The sequence below is a fragment of the Sinohyriopsis cumingii genome, chromosome 15 (assembly GCF_028554795.1).
Source record: "Sinohyriopsis cumingii isolate HCF-2022 chromosome 15, ASM2855479v2, whole genome shotgun sequence".
NCBI classification, from domain to species: Eukaryota; Metazoa; Mollusca; class Bivalvia; order Unionida; family Unionidae; genus Sinohyriopsis; species Sinohyriopsis cumingii.
The window spans coordinates 57,305,913-57,327,814 of NC_142975.1; the positions used below are offsets into that span (position 1 = coordinate 57,305,913).

Here is a 21,902-nt window from a genome sequence, read left to right on the forward strand (position 1 = left end):
TTTCCAAGATAAGCATGCAAATTTTTATTCTTTTTAGCTATTACGTCCTTGTTATTAATAACAATCCTACAAATGAATACGTAATTATTACAGGAATCAAATGATAAGATTTTGTAAAATGGAAAGTTAGAAATTAAAATCGATTCCCCCAAAATACATTGTTGTGATCCATCCCCCCCCCCACTGCCCCTAAAAATTGATAGATCTGATCATCAGCCCGTTTCTATATAGTGGGGTGTTGGTGAGAGCACTGGAAGTGGTAGCTCCTGATTGTTGATATAGAAACATTTTATGCAAAGCATAGGCGAATGAATCAACACCTCTAAAGTCCGTTACCCGGGATCACTGTACTCTACAGTCGAAGAATGCCAGTAAAAAGGATGCAAGACAAATAAAAGCTCTTTAAACGTATAGGTAAATACTTTTGAAGGTAGAGAAGCAGTATATCATACATTTATTGTAGCATGCTTCAATTTATGTCCTCGTGTTTTTGTGTGGTGAAACAATACAAATAAAATGCAAACACTCTAGTTTGTTGCTGCAAAAGCCACATACAGCAATTTTGTCATTAATAAAGAACCACTCAAAATAGTGTATGGTTTAGGCCCAGCTAATATTAATTATAAAAAAAACTCTCTGAATTACTCTTTCAGATGCATACGTTTGTTTGATATGCCAATAATCCAGACATAAAAAGCATGCTTGTATGAGTCGCGATGCACAGACATGCTTGATATACCAACATATACATAAGCATGAAATGCCAAGAGTCCAGACAAGTATATATGCATGAAATACCAAGAGTCCAGACGCATAAATGTGTTTAACATACCAAATAGTCAAGACACAAAAATTTGCTTGAAATACCAAGAGTCCAGACATATCAACATACTTGATACATCAAGAGTCCCGACACAAAATATGCTTGATATATCAATAGTTCCAACACATATATATATGCTTGATGTATCAAGCGTCCCAACACATACATATGCTTGATATACCAAGAGTCTAAACACATATACATGCGTGATATATCAGAAGTCCTGACACATACATATGCTTGATATATAAAGAGTCCAGACACATAAATGTGCTTGATATACCTAATAATCAAGGCACAACAATATGCTTGAAATATAAAGAGTCCAGGCATAAATATATTTGATATACCAAAAGACCAGACAAATACATATGCTTCATATATCAAGAGTCCCGACACATACATATACTTCACATATCAAGAGTCAAGGCACATACATATGCTTGATATACCAATAGCCCCGACACATAAATGTGCTCGATATACCTAATAAACAAGACACAAAAATATGCTTGAAATACCAATAGCCCCGACACATAAATGTGCTCGATATACCTAATAAACAAGACACAAAATATGCTTGAAATACCAAGAGTTCCGACACATAAATATACTTGATATACCAAAAGTCCAGACAAATACATATGCTTCAAATATAAAAAATTCAGACACATACATACGCTTGATATACCAAGAGTCCATACAACAATGTATGATATAAACGATTTTATCTATGCAGCACATAAGCTGTGGACTTTTCTACCAGATGGCGCCAAATATACTAGCAGCTAGAATGGATTCGAAGATTACTTACTATTTGCAAAAGCCGAATGCTGCAAATGACGAAATGTTTCAGGGCATGTCACGAGCCTGGTTATCTGTATGTATAGTGTTGGGTGTGAAATTTTCATCTTTCTATCTTCCTTGCTTGCTTGCTATAGCAGCTTAATATTAAAATATTTTGCTGATCCGATTAAATTGTTTTGATTTCGCTGCCATTCTGTTTTCAGTCTGCTAAAAATATCCTGACACAGAGATTTTAGCTTTCTGCTTTAGGTGTTTATGTGTTTATTTCTTTAGAATCTTGTATGATTTTTATGCAGATGTGTGTGTGTACTCAAACACACGAAGTTATATTGGTATAGGCATGTATGTACATCTTAGATCTGTATATTGATATGTATATCTATAATGTGTTTTTACTTTTGGTGCATGACTGTAGATTGTAATGAGGAACAATAAATAGGCTGTTGACAATTTTTAAACTCATTCTTAATAATGACTCTGTTTACATGTTTGGGGTGATTTCCCATTGGATGATTAAGTCTGGTGGGTTCTGTTGCGACGTGGGGCGTCTTTTGAAATATTTCACGTGGTAGATATTGTGACATAGATCAAGTAGGATAATATTGCAACGTACAGCCTTTTGGTGTATATAAAATCAAAGAAGTGAATCACTAATTCATTCCTAATTCTTGTGTTCTTGTTTCAAAATCATTATACAAATGTATTTAATGTTGTATTTACTTATAACTTGAGATGACTCTTGTTTGGATTATTCACTGAATTACAAAGTGCTCGTTGACTTCGAACGAAATAAATTATTCGTGGATTGCCGTGAATTCGTTTAAAGACATTCTGTAAAATGCCGTTGAGATTCGTCAAGACTGTTGACACTTGAGAGCATATTCAAGAATATTGTACATCAGTACAATCGAGACCAGGAATTCTTTCGGAACACTATATTCGTTTGGACTTCTGATAGAACGATTTAGGGTTATTTTAGATTTAATTCACTGCAAGTTCCTCTTAGATTTTAAATTTTGTAACTTAGAGAATTAAATTATTTGTTAAGTTTACAAAACTTGGTCATTTTGCTTCTCTCTGTTAATTATTTTAAGAGTCGTAGCAATATGCATTTGTGTATGTATATCATGTTACCATACGTATGCATGTTTATACATTATTGTCGTTCCCCCCCCCCCGCCCGATGTGATTGAGTGCTGTAAACCGCATTGACATCTCACCTCTGTCTGCAAGGGTTCGAGTCTCTCAGTTCGACCAAATATACTGGCCGCCATGTATAGCCTATCGTGCGCTGCAAAAATGGCCTTCAATTCAACAAAACCTAAAACCAAATGATCAGTGCTATTTAATTTATTAATTTTTTAAAGTTCTTGAATAATTCATGATTTACATAAGGTATAAAAAATTCACATAAGCCTGTTTTATTTGGCCTAAACTTGTACAGAGCAATTTTTTTTTTACTTGACTGCATTTCTCCTGCATTTGGACTTGTTATGTGTTTAAATACAACTCTTTGAATAAACATCAGCTTAAGGTTGATTGACCTTGGACGTGTTCAATAGGCGTACGATACTTAAATACAGGCGATATATGCAAACAAGCTTATACCTGCTACCGCAGGAGTGGCGGTGTAGAGCATAAAATTGATGTATATTGCTTCAAATTGGGCATTCTTTGGGAGAATGCCTTGTAGAAAAGTGGCCTTGTGCGAATTGTATCGAAAAAAATATTTGTGTCCGAATATTTGATTCGCAGGAGAGAGAGAGAGAGAGAGAGAGAGAGAGAGAGAGAGGGAGAGATTGTACTAATGAGTATAATATCATCTCCAAGGTTATCAACTTCATCAATATTTTCCTATGAATAGGTACTATAACGCCTGTAGTCCTTAAATCTGGGTATTGACCACTTCGGACAACAGCATTATGAAGCTCCACAGAAAAAATATTAATATATTCGCAGAGTTACCAATTATTTCGGACAGTATATTCTCGAGCCCTGCTGATTTATTTCTCCATCGATCATTTCACTATCTACCGAGACGGACTGATTCACAAGAACCATAACTTTTACGTTAAATTTTTATTCGGTTGTAATTTTATGTTCTAAATATAATTTGTCTAGTATGTAGAATTATGTTTTGCAAAGAAGTGCAATTAGTTTGGGATGTCGACTCCGTCCCCTTCCATAGCGTAAGTGTCATCAAAGTATGATACAAAACAATGATTGCTTTTTTATATTTCTTTTGTATTTTAGACCTTACCTGATTTACTGAAAGACTCTTTATTGTTTTCTCATAAATGTCCTAACGACTATATTAAATGGCAAAAGAAAAGAAAAATCATGTTCATTTATTTCGATTTATTTAAAGAATTTTTGTATACTTTGCGGGAAACATTACAGCAACGCGATTGGAGCATCCTTTGACTTTTTCATTTAAACTATCTGATGTTCATTCAGAATTCCTAGAATGATTTCATCACAGCCTCTGATCTAATTCAGCCAGTCTCTTTCGTGACTCCAAGAGATCTGCGCCAATTGGAGAAAAGATAAATATGGCGTCTTTATCAATTCAAACGTTCAGCCAGTGCTTGAACACGATTTCACACTGGCATTATTTGAACAAAGGGATTGTTTCCAAAGCAAAAGAATTTATGAGTAAGTTATATGAAAAATAAAGTATTTGCGACTGGACATTCTGCCCTTAGTTGATCATGGCCATAATTGGAGGCATTCCCTCATTCTCGTGCATTATTTAAGTGGGGAAAAGCTTGGGCTTTTCCGCCAAGGATAAAAAATAAATGCATTGGAAATACTATATCAGCATCCATTATATATGTGCTTGTTACCAAATGACGCCATGTGTACATCACACAACATTATGGCGTTTATTACGGGAGACGTGACTGAAATAACTTTATCTTGGCCGAAACAATCACAAATTTCTTTTCTCACGCATGAACTCAAATATTTTCTTTTACGGAACTTTTGCAAATAATTTATAAAGATATCATACAGCTTCTCATATGGTTCGATTTTGCCTAGCGCACCATACAGTGTGACCGAGCTCACCGCCATTTCCTGCAGTTTCTCCCTTTCCTTGCTGTATCGCTCCAAGTATTTCTGATATTCACTAATGCCCGGCTTAAACTGGCATGCCAAATCTTAAGCCGGTGACTAGTCAGATTTGAGCCTCCTTATTAGTTAGTCATATAGTGGTGTACGTAACAGTGAGCATAGGAACCAGCTAAAAGGAAACTATGCCTGATGGGATGAAATTTCAGAGATTCTGAGTTCAGAACTATCACGGCTATTTCTGCGAGACAAAAATATGACCCGGATGTGACAGTACTCAGATCACAATTATTTTCCCTGTGAAGTCCCTAAATTATTTTATCAGTACTTAACTTTCCGTTGTATCTAACTCCTAAAAAATTATATGTTAATCTAAAGAATATCCAAAAATGAATTCCCGGTGAAGTTTCTGTCATAGGATAACTGTCAATATTCTTTTAGACAGGCTGATCTGGAAATAAAACAACGTGCCATGTTAAGTGTTTGGTTGTGTTTTGTGACAGGCCCAGCCCTAGGATGTGCGGGGCCCAAAGCAGCAAGCGATGAGCGCAAGGTCACAAGCAAAATAATTGCATTGCGGAGTTGATTTAATAAAAGCGCGAGGCCCAAGGCGGTTGCCTCGTTCGCCTTGTCCTAGGGCCGGGCCTGTTTAGTGCCATTTTAACACATTACAGGCTATAAACGGCGGACAGTATATTTGGTGAAGAACCAACGATCCACGGGAATCGAACCCATGCAGACAGAGGTGAGACGTCAGTAATCTGTAAAGGCGAGCGCATTTGACCAGTCGGCTACTCAGTGCCCTGCCTGAAAATGCAGAGAGAGAGAGAGAGAGAGAGAGAGAGAGAGAGAGAGGGAGAAGGATCATGATGAAACTACTTACTGATCAACGGTGAAAGTGAAGAGTAGTTTCTTTTCAGTTCTTCACCTGTAGAATGAGCATTCATTTAAAAAGGATAAAAAGGGACAAAAAGCACTCTGAAAGAAGGAAGCATTTACATTGTTTTATTATTTAATAAATAATACATTCCTGTCTATAAACGGCATGTAGGTTCTGTGGATTAGTCATCCATGTATAGAATGTGCATTGTACACTAATTTCATTCGGTTATCACGACGCCCTCTGTTGTCATATTGGGACATTAATCTACGGCATAACGCGGCACATTCATAGCCAACTTGCAGACCTTTATTTCACTACATTCCAGCTTTCAGTGTTTTCGTTTTACCTCTGTAATACTTAAATGTGTGTTATAAAATCAAATCAGTCAATTACAATGAGAAAATTTAGAGTTTGAATGACACAATTAACAATGTTAACGTGTGTAGTATTACAAATGCAAACGCAGTCATTGAAATGGAATATGCATTTCATAAAATTGCAACATTTGATCTCATACCTCACAAACTCAGTAAAAAATGTTGGAAGATGTCAAGACGCCATCTAAATGTGCATCCTACACATGTAAAAAAATGCAAAATAGAATAATGCATGATACCATATTCAGTATATAATACTAGGAAACACATATAAACACATATATAGAATTATGACGGTAATACCCTTCCATGCACAATTTGCTATCAAGCAGCACACTAAATGGGACTTCTTTAATATATTCATTCAAAATGACATTCAAAAAAAGAGTTAGAAGTGAAGAGAACAGGTTCTGAAGAAGAAAAAAAAACCAACAAAAACACAACAGATTTTGTTAGAATTTAGATGTTGAATACTAAATTTTTTATGTAAAAATTAAGTCCCCCCCTCCCATAAATAACAGCGCAGCGGGTGAGATCATTCGGTGATTCAAACAGAACACGTGACGTTTCTTGAAACATGTATATATTTGTTCTTAGGTTCATGGATGGTGTTGCAAGTACGCTTCCAAGACCAAATGATCAAAAACTGGCACTGTTTGCAATGAAATTTATTAACCTTTTTATCTTCATTTTTCTCGTGAGCCACCTAAAAGAAACATAAAAAAAACAACAATAAAGTCCTTAACAGCTTATCTCCCAATCCTACCAAAGCTGAGTTCATTTGAGGAAAGAGTTGTTTAATTTGTAAATATTATGTCACATGTTTGAGATGACATTGCAGAAACTAAAAACTACATTGTTTGTTCTAGTAGGAGTTTAGTTTGTATCTATTTGCAATTATCATAATATAATCAAGATACCATTAAAAATCTTAAATATAGTGTATTGTTTTGCTGTGTTCTTTTAATGTCATACGATATATTGTAATTAATCAAAATGTGGACAAAAACATCACCTTACGATAATTTTAACCCGATAAAGCAGTGCTGTCCAACCTGTGGCCCGTGGGCTGATTTTAAATGGCCCGCCAGAGCTCGAGCAGCTATATAGTCGTTGCTTTTCAGTTTTCTGCTGCGGCCTTCGGCTTCAAGAAAAACATTTTTTAGTGGCCTATGGTGTTAAAAAGGTTGGACAGCACTGCGATAAAAAATTGACTTTGTCCTTTAAGATAAAATGTTCTTAGGTATGCTTTGGTGGTTTGATGAGTTATCAGAAATTATAAAATAAGTTTTAATGCATGGGCGCGGCACACAGGGCCGGGTTCTCCCCCCCCCCCCCAACCTCCGATTTCACCTATAAACATGTTTTGGCCCACATCGGTAAAACTCAAGAGCTGACCACTGCATGTTTACCCCCTTCCCCAATAATTTTGCGGGCGCCACTAATTTTTAAAAAAATTTCATAAATATATTAAAGCTTAATTTGACTATACTAAATATCGAAAGACTGCAAAGAAGTTAGTGAGGGTATGGCTGAATCTAACCATAAAAAGGTGCCTGGAGAGAGATTCATAAATACTATAAAGATAAATCTGAGCCCGAGTTTTGTTTAATCAAGACGAAGAGTAAAAATTACACGATAGCATGTAGAAATCATTAGTTATTGCTTTTTCCCGGAATTTCTGCGGCTACTAAATGCAACGTGACACAGAACTAAAGGGACAGGTTCGAATTTTTTTTAGCTTGATAACAGCGGTATCACACAAGGATGGGTTTTGCTGGTCAACACTCATAACTCGGGTGCGACAATTGTGTCACGCAAGTTGGTAATACAACTTCATGTATATTTGACATCAGTGTACACCTCTTACATTATGCGAGGAATGCATCTAAGTTGAGTATTGTGTGCTGTAGGCGTTGTTATTGGTAACCTTAATGACACTACTATTACGAAGTGTAAGGCTCCGTCCATGTGGAGTCTCCTAATGCAATGGATAGTAAGCCATCGTGTTGAGTATTTTTTAAACAAACAAAAAAAGACAAAAAATCCCACCCACCCCAGAAAATCTATTCATATACACTGTGTAGCGTCTGCGGTCGTTAACATTTAAGTCTACGTTCAAAAGGTATTATTAACGATTAAACCGCTGAAACAAGAAGTCGCTGGACCGAAGTCAAACGTCTATTATGTGCGTTCTTCGTATTCCTTGATGAAAAGATTGAATCCCAAGATCAACAACAACAAGAAAAGCCCTTGCTTGTGACTGCAGCAGTTAAAACCATGAGTCAGTAACCGCTCTCCATTTTCAGTACCAAAGCAAGACTGTCTCGTGACATTAATCTTACGCTACTCTAACGGTTGTTGACCAATATCATGTACTGTTTACATAACACCAGCAGCAATCTTCCCACGGAATTGTTACTTCCTGTCCAAAAATGCATCGCTGTCTCATTGCTTTTCTCATGCGAGTCCAATATCGAATAAAAGCCTTTCCACTATACGCCAAAGAAAGGTTGAAACCTGTAAAGAGATCGGACAAATTAAACAATATTAAATAATTACATGTAGGACTCCCAGACGGAGAGGAACATTCGGAACTTCCTGGCTAATATTGTTAAAATAGATGTGTGGAAAAACTAAATGCATGTTTTTTCTTCAGTAAAGACAATGTGCAGCAAGTATGTGAAACTGGCAAGACGATTTCACCGATCCTTTTTCAATAAAACGACGCAAGCAAGAAATAAATAAGAAACAAAGACGTAAACAAAATATTTAATTTACAAACTGATGTGTTCTTGAAGCCAGTATAAACGAATTTAATCCTAATATATGATAATATTCTATGATGTGCAATACTAGTATCTAATGAATATATGATTCCAAGGGCATGTTACTCTACTGATATTACATATTGGAGAAAGCAAAAGAACCAGTTTGAAGAGTCATCTATAATTTAAAAGCAAAAATACCTGAAAATATTGCAAATAGTTGTTTAATAGGATCATTTGAAGCAAGTGTTAAACGTTAAAATAATGCATATTATGAAGCTGGAAAGGAAGTGAGAGTCAATGTTTTAAAGTACCGTTATTAGTGAAAGTACCAATTCGAAATTCCACCCATTGCTTGATAGATATTGTAAAAAATTACTAAACATATTGCTTTAAGGACTTCACGAATCGTTCGATTTAATAAAACAGCTCAGCTACTTGAAGAATACGTTTTTTGTAATGTTTATAAAGCGATTTACAGAACCTAGAAGAAGAAAAAAAAAAACACTTTAAAATGAGCAAAATAGATGCATTGAATGCCAGTTGCATAAAACATTTTTTTTGCGGTTACTCAAGCGTCTAGTGTCTACTGTAAATTTTTATTCTGACATCTCCAGTTCAATCTGGTATACATAATTATCTAATCTTTTCATCGCGGCATACAGATATGGACATTTCCCACTATTTTATTGAATAATGCACATGCATGTATATACCCTACCGATCTGCATACACATAAAATTGCGCGTGTCAGACTAGTGGAAATTGCCGTTTAAGCAATCGTAATGAACGTCTCAAATTCAAATCTCCAAAACAAATGCGATCTCTCTGTTGTTGTTGTTGTTCTAGGGTTTAACGCCATTTTTCAGCACAAGATAGGCTATACATGGCGGACAGTATAACTGGTGGAGGAAGAACCCTGGAAAGCCCAGGGAAGAACCACCGACCCACGAGAAACTACTGGCAGGCTTTCCCACGTACCCACGCTAGCCGAGCCTTGGACTCGAACCCACGCAGACAGAGGTGAGATGGCAGTGATCCGTAACGGTGAGAGCTTTAGACCACTCGGCCACTCGGGGCCCCCGATCTCTCTGTTAATCTTAAATTAGTTTTTCGAGACATCTATTTTAAGAAATTTGTGTAGAACTTACCGACCACATTTTGCATGTATCCATAGAAACAGCCCACTGCATAGGATCAGTGACGACTTGAGCCGGAATACTAGTGTTAAAGAGAGCGTCACACAAAACGCACCAATGACAGCCGCAGTGACAATTCATTTTGAATTCTTTCGTCCAATCAAAATAGCTGTTATATAACGTGTCATTATTCGCTACTTTTTTCATATATTCTGCGACACTTTTCATATCTGGAAAATCCCAAATATTAATATAAGAATTTGGAAATACCAGCCCCTTCGGATCTGTTTTCCAGTTAACCACTGGGATAATTTTTCGCATATGGGCTTCCCAGTATTTTTCTGTAATATAATCTTTACAATATGCGTTCTCAAATGCCAATTGGAATTTATATTGTTTATGAATATGTTCGCATTCAGGTTTCCACTGCGGACATTCTTTGTTACCACAGCTTCCATAAATGTCAATATCTATGTATTTCATCAGTTGGAAGGTGTACTTGTAGCGCCTGGCGTCGTCATAACAATCGCTAACTGTAGCTATCGCAATTTTGTAGCGGCCCTCTGCAAAATTTTTGTTCTCCTGTTTCACTTTAATCTTTTCTTCTTCAGACAATGGTTCATATCCATGATAAGGTCGAACAAATATTGTAGAATCTTTGCGATAGGACATTGTCCAGTTGTAAATGTTCCGCCATGGCGTGCCACCAGTGTACCAAATTTGTCTTGGAGGGGGCTCCAGATTGTATAGTACCCACACTTGATCCGGTGTCCGGGGTGGTAATGTAGTCCAGGGTAAGACATCTGGGAAATGAAATACAACGGCATCACTCTCAGCAACAAGACTCTTGTCCCTAGTCAGTTCACATCTGGAAATGGAAAAAACAACATTTAATCACACTAAATATGTTAAAGAGCTTTTCTCCATTATTCATCTTCATCCCTCCCCACTCCCCAACACCGTAAGAACATAAACTCCTGCTCCAAGGGTAGGGTATGGGATTGGGGAAGTTATAATTTTTAAAACCATAGTATACTCCCCAAAACATCCCTTCCAATCATATCCACGAGGTTTCAGGTCCCCATCCTGAAAACTGTAGGAACTGATCAATACGCACACAAGCACATCCTGGCAAGAATGCTTGTTTTAATGAAAATAACAAAGAGAAAAAAAAAGACAAATAAAAACGAGAAAACAATTGTTTAAATAATATCATTGGCATATTTATCTTGAATTATTAGCTCCACGCATACAATCCTTAATTGCATTTTTTACTGTCTGTGAACAGTATCAGACTCACTTAAGTCTCTCTTACGATTTTTTATTTTGATGAGAGTTATCTGAATCAATTATCAGGCTATTCTGGCTGGCTTTGTTCGCATATACAGTTATCATATTATATAATTATACTCTCTAATTAAACAGAACGGTTATTTTTGCTTACTGGTCCATCAGTAGAGAGCGGTAGTTGTCAATCAACTATCGCAAAACAGAAATTTAAGTTGACCTTTGACCAATCAATTCGCCAGCAATGTGTGAACTTATATAATTTCGCCTGGACCGTTTGCGTTTTCGGACAATTGATCCCACGGGGTGGCCAGTGCGTAGTTTTCCTTATATAACTAAGACAATTTACATAACACATTCAGCTATTTTGTTCAGATTTTTAAAATTGTGTGTGTGTGTGTGTGCGTGCGTGCGTGCGTGCGTGCGTGATTTGGATTTTTAACGTAGCTTTAATAATTTTTCAGTTATATCGCTACGATATCTGCAGTGTGGCAATTTATAGTGATGTCTAACCTCTTAATGGTGAGCGCCGAGGGAACCAGATGTTAATTTATTTTATTAGTCGGGGTTCGAACCAGCGACCTCCATCATCCGAGGCGGACGCTCAAACCACTAGGCCATCAGAGCGGATTTAAAAGATAAAAACTGTGATAAACGAAATACGATGCTAACAAGTAATACTTAGGTGATAAGCATTGTATTATTTAACCAACATGAAGGCAAAGTTTGTCCTTAGGTTACTTACCAAAGAAGAAGAAGGGGATAATAAAGAATGCTGTTATGGCAACCGCAACATCAAAAACTTTTAAAATCTAACTGGAACATCATGACGAACAAACAAAACTACGTGAAGAATAAATAAATTGAGAAGCAAATAATAGTAAAAAATATATCACAAAATAAACTCGAAAAAGTTAAAAAGGTGAGGTCAGAATCAATTTAAAATATCGTCACAAAAGAAATGTGTAAGTTCAAAATAAAACATCTATCCCTCAGAAGACCATGTTTTAAAAAATAATAATGGAACAATGGCTGCTGTGATTGCAGCATTAGTAATGACAATATTAATATTTGCTCTTTTTTTTAGAAATTTTGGTAAAAAGTGCTGCACCTGGAGGTAGAGATCTTACGCTTCAAGTTCCTACTCCTAACCATTTTTTTCTAAACTTGGTATATCTTGCATTGGGTGACAAGGCCCTTCCTTAAACAGCACAGACAATTTCAAAAAGCAAACCGTAACAATTCCTCCAAAAATTAATATCGAAATAACTGATCTTTGATTATTTCGTGATCTGTTTGTTTTGACATTTTTAACTTGTCACTTTTCTTTCATCGTCTCTTAAAACTTTATGCAAAGGTAGTACATCTCCAGAAGGAGAAAACTGTATCTCGATTAAATAACACTGCAAAATTTCCTTGTACATAAATTTTACTCACGTTTTCTCATTTTTTCCTCCACGGTTTCTCAAATATTGATTATTTGCCATTGCAATACTTAATTTCATCAGTATTAATAGTAGGGTTTAACCCAAGTTTAAACGAGTCACTAGATGTCTACAAATCGTTGTTGCATTAGGCGATTACCACCCATTTTCATTACCATTTACTCGGCAGAAAAACGATATGGAATATCGACACTACCAACAACAAAGTTCAGTTTCACCTTGGAATCTGTTTTGCATTGTTAGAATTGCACCCATGATGCTTTTCTTTGTTTCGTATCGTTGCCGTCTTAAAATGAACAGCTTCATCAACTTTCTAACACCGTTTGATACAAACTAAAAACACTGGTTAATAAATATAATGATTTGTATCACCACCTACTGTGCAATAACCTTTTGAATACCGCATTTAACTAATACAGATTACATATTACATTAAATTGGTTCAGCCTTTAAATACTTGTATTAATCAATCCACTGATATTTTGCAGAAAGAATGCAGCATTAGTATTAGTGACGGTCAGTGGCGTACTAAGGGTAAATGGCGCCCGGGCGACGATAATGGCCCAAAGGGGTTTTGGCGCCCAAAACCTCTAGCGGCCAGGGCAACCGTCCCATCCACCACCACCCCGGTAGTACATTACTGGTGACGTTGTATATTGTAATGATTGCGATAGATATGAACGGACTAATCGAATGACCTTTTTTGTAGGTAAAGTTATCATTGTGTAAAACCGGCTTGGTGTATAATTTCAAAAGTTCTACTGAGTGCGGCCACCACCATCACCAATTAACATAGAAGAAAGGAACAGGAAAATAAGAGCAAATAAATAATACTAAGAAGAGGAAACGATTAGCAACCCGCCAAGCCGTGAACAAAGGAAGTGCACAGAACAAAGGAACTCTCAAACAAAAGAACGATATAAACTGTATCAGTGAACAAAGGAGAGATTTGGAGCGGAGGAGCAGACTGGGCTTTAGGACAAAGATAAGTCATCATTCAATGCTAGACTCAATTTCAGTAGAAGAATGCAAACTAGGTCCAAACAAATGGCCCTATTCAATCCAAACACACAAGCCACCAAACAACCTTATCAACAAATCAGTAAAAATAATGGATGTATCACAACTCCAAACAGCACCAATAAAGCACGTAAAACAAGCAAAATTAACGCAAGTCGTACCAACCACAGCAAACTCAAATTAAACCAACATGACACTGGGACCCCAAATTATAGTCACAAACACAGACCAAACAAACCACAAACCAGCAGACATAACTAACACACACACACACACCACCACCAAAGACAGAATATACTAGAAATACAAAACTACACTCCAGGGAACAATATAAATACAATGCCAATACTATCGCCAATTCTCTTCAAGGAAGCGGAAAAACCACACACAAATGATGATACAAACACCACTATTCCAAACATAACAAATGAATTTGACAGTAACCTACTTACCTTAAACTCCCCACAATTAGACCACATTACCATAACCAGCACCCCAAAATTCACCAAAAACGAAATAACCAATCCTAGAAACATGCAAACAAACCAACAACAGGAAATCAAGCAAAAAACAATAAATCAAAACATTAGGAAAGAAACTATACACTCAAGCTAAACTCCTGGACCATCTGTGATAATAATACCAAGGGAACCACCAACCTATGGGAACAAATCCAATGAATTAGACACTACCAAACTACCCAGAAGCATCACTAATAAGGCAACCCAAACACCCCAAACAACCCAAAACCCCAAAAACACATACCTAGGCAAAGGCAAGGGCCCGCTAAAACCCCAAAACACCCCACACACAAGTAAGGTTTATTCAAAACAGGAACTAAAACAACAACATAACCCCCAAAACAAAATTCACAATCATTCCATCGAACACACCCTATACATAATCAGCAGGTGCAACATAATTATTAGTCTAAGTACCAATAGTATTATGACAGCACTGGTAAAAATTCACACTGGACAATTCAAACTGATAAGACCAAGGCGAAACTACCTGATTGTCCAATGCAGCACAATTCAACAGGTGGAAAAATTCATCCAAATTGAAACTATAGGCCCAATAAAGATCAAAGTAGAGAGACACCATAGCACTCAAAGGAAAACACGAGTCACTTCGAACTCCAAACACAGTGAAACCACAACTAATCTAGCTGAACACACTAAAACCACTATCTTTAAAAAAAGTAATAGCACTAAACGGATACAACAAGGACATAAGCAATGAACTCCTACTTCATAAACTCACAGCAAATGAAACACAGACCACCAAAGTCTATCGTCTTAAAAATCACAAGGGACAAGAAACAAACAAAGCAGTTATAGAGGCTACCGAGCCAATACCCTCAATAATAAAACTAGGACAGTCAGGAGTGTAACATAAGCTGGAAAACTACAGAAAGAGGCCAAGATTTTGCACGAAATGACTGCACTGGGGACACTATGCCCTCAGATGTATATTCAAACCAAGATGTAAGTACTGTGGAGGTCCACACAAAGGAGAATGCCACACAACTAAACAAAAATGTGCTAACTGTAAAGAAAACCATTATCCTAGATCGGCAGAATGCAGATTTGCAATAAAAGAGAAACAAATAGTGGACTTAATGAACGAAAAATACCTCACCTACCATTCTGCCAAAAACATTATCTGTAGAAACAACCCCAACACACCAAAATCTGCCTCTGAAACAATCAATGAGCACCAAAACTCTCCACACAGAATCAGAAGGAAAACAATGCACCACAAAACATACCCTCGAATCAGGAATCAAAAGAACCAAAAACTACAACCCACATTGTAACAAACCAAGACCACCCTGGTAACACTCCAGATGCAAACAAAATTGTCACCCCAAACATTTCCAAACCTGATACACACCCCAACACAGAATTAATAATGGAAGTAATGAACCTAACAACAGGAACCCTAATACAAGATCTCAATAGCATCATGAGAACCCTCAAAACCATTTGCACCATACTAGCTGATTGGACCAGAAGACTAACAGATAAAGACAACGTCAAAAATGGATAGTACAAAAAATAATAAAATCACCATCTGGCAATGGAACTGCAGATGAATCTTTAAAAACCTATCAGAAATGCAGAACAAACTGAATAATACGGCCGTAAAACCAGACGTAATCTGCCTGCAGGAAACCCTCATAATACAAGAACACAAACGCCTGCCCAAACTACACGGCTATGCGCAAGGAATCTTTAAAAACAGACCCAAGGGCAGAAAGGGGGTAGACTAGCAATTTTTTTGATAGATACACTAACCTACTATGAAATAACAGAAGTACCACCTAACCTAAACATCAATAATAGCATCGAAATAATGTCAGTATAGATAACTATAGGAACCACAAACATTAAAATAATAAATGCATACGACCCAGGGGGTACCTTCTGACCTACCAACCTAACCTCCTTAAGGGAAATCACTAATAACAACAACAACAATCTAATTATCTGTGGCGACTTCAACGCACACAGTGAATTATGGGGAGGTAAAAAGAAAGATCAAAGAGGGAAAATGGTTGAAAAATGGATAACTGAGAACAATCTGGTCATCTTAAATGACGGGTCGAACACTAAATTAAACCCTGAGGATGGCACTCTCTCAGCCATAGACCTAACCATCACTACCCCAAAATTGGCTCAAATCAAAAATTGGTGGGTGAACCAAGAAGATACGTTAGGAAGTGACCATTTCCCCATCACAATCAATATTCAAACAAAAACTCAACACATTCCAAACGAAACCCCACCTAAATGGAGGTACCAACAGGCAGACTGGAACCAATTCCAGTTATTACTAGCTAGAGTAAATCCAGATAACTTAGAAAGTCCAAATATTGACATGTATTATGATAACATAGCAGACACAATTATAGAGGCAGCAAACCGATGCATCCCAAAGACAACTAATATCCAAAACAAAAACCCTGTACCATGGTGGACCAAACAGTGCACTATAGCACATAAAGACAATAACAGGGCCTTAAATAAATGTAAACGCACCAAAAATTATATCTACTTCCAGCACTATAAAGATAAAGAAAAAGCACTAAAACAAACTATAAAAACTGCTAACATTAATATATGGCAAACCTTTTGCTCTAAACTGAGTCTAAAATCAAACTCAAAACAAATATGGAACAAGATAAAAGCCATAAAAGGGAAAGCAACTACCTCAGCTCCAAAAATTAAAAATGCCATAACAAATAAAGATAAGGCAGACCTCCTAACGAAGCATTTTTCGAACATGAGTAGCAACAACAACCACACCAGAACCTTTCAAGAACACAAAAAAAACTAATAAAGGAAATCCAACCTCAAATGTTTCAAGACCGAGGAACAAAAGAATCTCACCTAAATAGCGACATCACAGTACATGAATGGGAGATAGCCCTACGATCCAAAAACCAAACATCCCCTGGTAAGGATCAGTTAGGTTACATTATCTATAAAAACAACTACCTATCAATATAACAATATCCATAATCAAACTCTTTAATAGGATATGGGATAAAGGCCAACTACCCAATAAATGGAAACAGGCCATATTAATACCAATCCCCAAGCTAGGTAAAGATCCCAACAACATAAATTCGTACCGACCCATCTCCCTTACAAACAATATTTGCAAAATAATGGAGACAATAATCGCAAATAGGTTAAAACACCACCTAGAAACCAATAACCTACTCTCTATAAATCAATGTGGCTTTCGGAACAAACGGTCCACCACTGACCAACTTCTCATATGGGAAACAGACATCAAACTCGCTTTTAACGCACATAGGAAAACCTATCGCAACCTGATAACGGTTTTTATAGACTTAGAAAAAGCGTTCGACCTAGTATGGACTAATGGAAAAATTAAACCAATTTGGAATAACTGAACGCTTGTTAAACTGGATTGGAGATTTCCTCACAAGCCGGAAAATTGCCACAAGAATAGTCAACACCCATTCGGAAGAACTTTCACTTGAAAATGGAACACCGCAAGGCAGTGTAATAAGTCCCCTATTATTTAACCTAATAGTAAACGACCTTGACCTCAATGCAGCCTCCACAAAAATAAACTTGTCACAATTTGCAGATGATAGTGGCTTATGGTGGAATGGAAATCCTGCCAATAAAACAGTAGTTAAAGAAATCAAGCAGAGCCTACACGACACAGGAAGATGGGCGGACAAATGGGGTTTCAAAATATCTCATGAAAAAACTGTGGAATCATATTCACCCCCAAACGAAATAACAACCAGGTCTATCAAAACTTCTATATACAAAATCAATTAATCAAATACGTAACGGTAGTAAAATTCCTAGGAATGTTCTTTGACAACCACCTCACATGGAAACAGCACACTGAACAACTCACCCAGAATTGTAACAAAGATCTCAATTTACTCAGGATCATCACAGTAACTGACTGGGGATCCAACCAGGAGACCCTTCTCACGATATATAAAACCCTAATTAGATCAAAACTGGGTTACGGTTGCCAAGCATATAACTCGGCTAAGCAACCTGTACTACAAAAACTTGACACTATCCAGAGAAAAGCCTTACTATTATGCACAGGAACACTCCCCTCAACATAATTAGAAGAACTATAAACACTAACAGGAGAACTATCCTTAAAATTACGTAGGCAAGAACTGCTCATCCGATACTCCATTCGATTAGATACCCACCCAGACAACCATTCCACCAAAATAGCTATAAATAAGTGTAAAGTTGTCTTCAAACCCAAAATCATACCCACCACAACAAGTGGCAAAGCAATCCTTGAACTAAGAGAAAAGATATCTCTACAAAAAAAAAAAACAGGTAACAAACAATACAGACCAGAACAAATCACCATGGTTACAAAAACCACCAAGGATTAACACTGAAACTACCAAATTAGGCAATAAAGAAGGACAAGAAAACTTACTAAAACCTGTACTGGTAAACGAAATCAACCAAATATACCCGGACTATGTTAAAATATATACCGATGGATCAAAAACAAACAACCCACCAAGAACAGCAGCAGCAATAGTCATCCCTGAATTCAATATACAAACGGGATCCAGATTACCTGACTATTGCTCCATTTACACCACTGAATTCTGTGCTATACTAGAATCACTACAATGGATCAAAGACAACCAAATACCTAAAGCAGTCATTATAAGCGATTCCCTAAGCGTTATCAAATCGATCGAAAATCGCAATACACACTCTAGGGAACAATTCCTCGACAGAGCATGCCAATTAATCGACGATATCACCACAGCACATCAATTAGTCGAGCTCATGTGGATACCGTCGCACACTGGAATCTCTGGCAACGAAACAGCAGACAAAGTTGCACAAACCAAACTAGCTCTACAGAAGCATTAAGCTTCACACAAACATATAAGGACCAAAAATGGCAAGAGTTTTGGAACTCCTCCACAAAATGTAAAAAGCACAATGAAACCCAAAAAACCGTAGATAGGAACATACAGCTACCTAAGGGTACCTATTTAGATCAGAAAACCATAAACATGATAATAAATGGAAAGACTAAACTAGCAAACAGTTTTGGATGGTTGATATGACCCAAACCAGCAACTATTAACTGCTTTAACTGCCACACCACCGAAGATCTACACCACGTATTCAATATATGCCCAAAATATGAACCCGCTAGGAAAATATTTATCAAAAACCAAAAAGAGATTGGATCACCACACACATACTAAGAATTTCTTATGGACTCTAATAAAAATAAACAATCAGCATATAAAAATAAAAATAAATTCATTGACTCAGCGGGACTAAGGAACAAAATAAAATTACTATCCCCACAAAACCAAAAGACCCAGTAACTAGCTAAATAAATTTAGAAGCCCCCACATAAAACCCCATAACATATCATTCAATTTTATAAAAATATTCGTAAACAATTCACTTACGTAGCACCTATCAAAAACTAAGGAAACCGCAAAATCGGATGTCCTAGATGTCCTTAATGAACCAAGTAATCAGCTAGGACTCCGGTCCTAGATGTCCTTAACGAACAGTGTAATCGGCTAGGACTCCTGTCTCTTGCTAAATAAAGTATAAATAACATTCAGTCTCTAAAAACATTAATAAATAAATAACTTAAAGAGGCAATATCTAAAAACTTATAAATAGCATAACGTAGAAAGCACACCCTAAACACCTCGATTAGTAAGTAATACCATAATAACCTTGACAATCTCTCTTCATACATGATTTCTACTAACAACCTCTATAAACAGCATAGAACCCTCCCCCCCCATTTTTTTAGAACATTTTGAAGAAAGAAAAAAAATCGCATGAAACACAAGGCAAATGCAAGAAGAAACCAGCGATGTGAAGCAACCAGGACCGTTCCAGAGCTCTCCATCAACCTGATAACAGCCAACCATTCAACTGTATGGGACCTTGATGGACCCACAGATTGAGGCCAAGCTATCTGGGTTCCTTGAACCCATAAAAGCCTGGGGGAGGTAGCAAAATTCCCATCCTCAGGAACAAGTAGCAGGCTGCGGTACAGTCAGAAAAAAAGTGGCACATGCACAATTGTGCGCACGCCACTATAATTAAACTCAACAACAACAAAGGCAAAGTTATGGCTTTGGGTGTGGGTCAGGAGTTTGAAAAGCACCCAACAGCATCATCTACATGGTCTCTGTATATTTACAGCAATATTATTCAGTGAGTAATTCCATAATACTTACAGGCCTTCAAAAGTTACAGCATGCACATAAATAAAAATAAGGAGAAAAACATACTTGAAGATACTTTGCAAACGTTTTGATTTTACACCAATTGAAGAATCAGAGAGAACACAGTAATACATTATATTAAGAAGAAAAGAAAGTTAAAAAAAAAACAGTACATAAAGAAAATTTTAAACTACAATATTTGAATATGAAAAGTTATACAGTGGTTTTATTTTTGTTTTAAAATAATTAAAAAGCTGTTTCTCTTGTGGAGTGACGAAATATTTGTAGTGTTGCTATGGTTCCTTGGCGAGTTGGCATAGTCTTCTGGTGTGTACATTTATCGATATATAAACAGATTACATGATGGCGTATGTGTACACGGACTAGTTCATATATATGGTGTGTACATTTATCGATATATAAACAGATTACATGATGGCGTATGTGTACACGGACTGGTTCATATATATATGGTGTGTACATTTATCGATATATAAACAGATTACATGATGGCGTATGTGTACACGGACTAGTTCATATATATGGTGTGTACATTTATTGATATATAAACAGATTACATGATGGCGTATGTGTACACGGACTAGTTCATATATATGGTGTGTACATTTATCGATATATAAACAGATTACATGATGGCGTATGTGTACACGGACTGGTTCATATATATGGTGTGTGCATTTATCGATATATAGACAGATTACATGATGGCGTATTATGTACACGGACTGGTTCATATATATGGTGAACCTGTACGCTGCTAAATCAATATTTACCAGTTTTATTTATAAACGAAAAATTCTTTGAGAAATATCAAACATACGTTTCTAAACTAAACAACACCATGTTTCAACACCAAATGCACATACTAGTTTTGACAAGGTAACTTACAAAATAACAAACTTACTAAATACTAAACAAAGCACTAACTAAATAAATGAATAATTACGATCATTGTAGGAGGCAATGATATCAACCCTTTAAAACCGACTTCAGCTTGTTAGAGAGCAATTCCAATGTTCTCTATTTTGTCTTAACCTTTGACCCAGTAATCGTTGGTTAACAGTACCAATATATTAATGGCAAAGTGCCTCTCACATATAATAATAGATATAACGACCTGGGTTCGCATCTCCGTACAGTACGAATTAAAAATTATGTAACCTGTATGATAGTATTATATATATATATATATATATATATATATATATATATATATATATATATATATATATATATATATAGAGAGAGAGAGAGAGAGAGAGAGAGAGAGAGAGAGAGAGAGAGAGAGAGAGTTAGTTTCATCATTGCACAGACCTTGGCCCTAAACTCGTACTTTCTATATGCTCGAATACAAGTTGGCATTTCACAGCTTCTTCTCAATAAAACAAAACTACAAAACTTTAAAAGGAAATATGTGTTTTTTGATGTTATACTATTCTTGCAGCAGCTAGCAAGATTAAACTCTGCGTTTTTCGTACTATTCGCCTATTTGTGCCATATATG

The 21,902-nt window shown here is 36.5% G+C and overlaps 1 protein-coding gene across 1 annotated transcript in view; it reads right to left on the reverse strand.

Moving 5' to 3' along the window:
* Positions 1–5,691: 5,691 nt before the first annotated feature.
* LOC149781854 (core alpha-(1,3)-fucosyltransferase-like) overlaps positions 5,692–21,902 on the reverse strand; it is a 28,962-nt gene continuing 12,751 nt past the window's right edge. Inside the window, exons 2-3 of the mRNA XM_089936047.1 lie at positions 9,882–10,737; positions 5,692–8,482 (exon numbers count right to left, since the gene is read on the reverse strand). Coding sequence (XP_089792173.1) covers positions 8,423–8,482; positions 9,882–10,737 — 916 coding nt within the window. The 3' untranslated portion in view covers positions 5,692–8,422. The remainder of the gene's footprint in view (positions 8,483–9,881; positions 10,738–21,902) is intronic.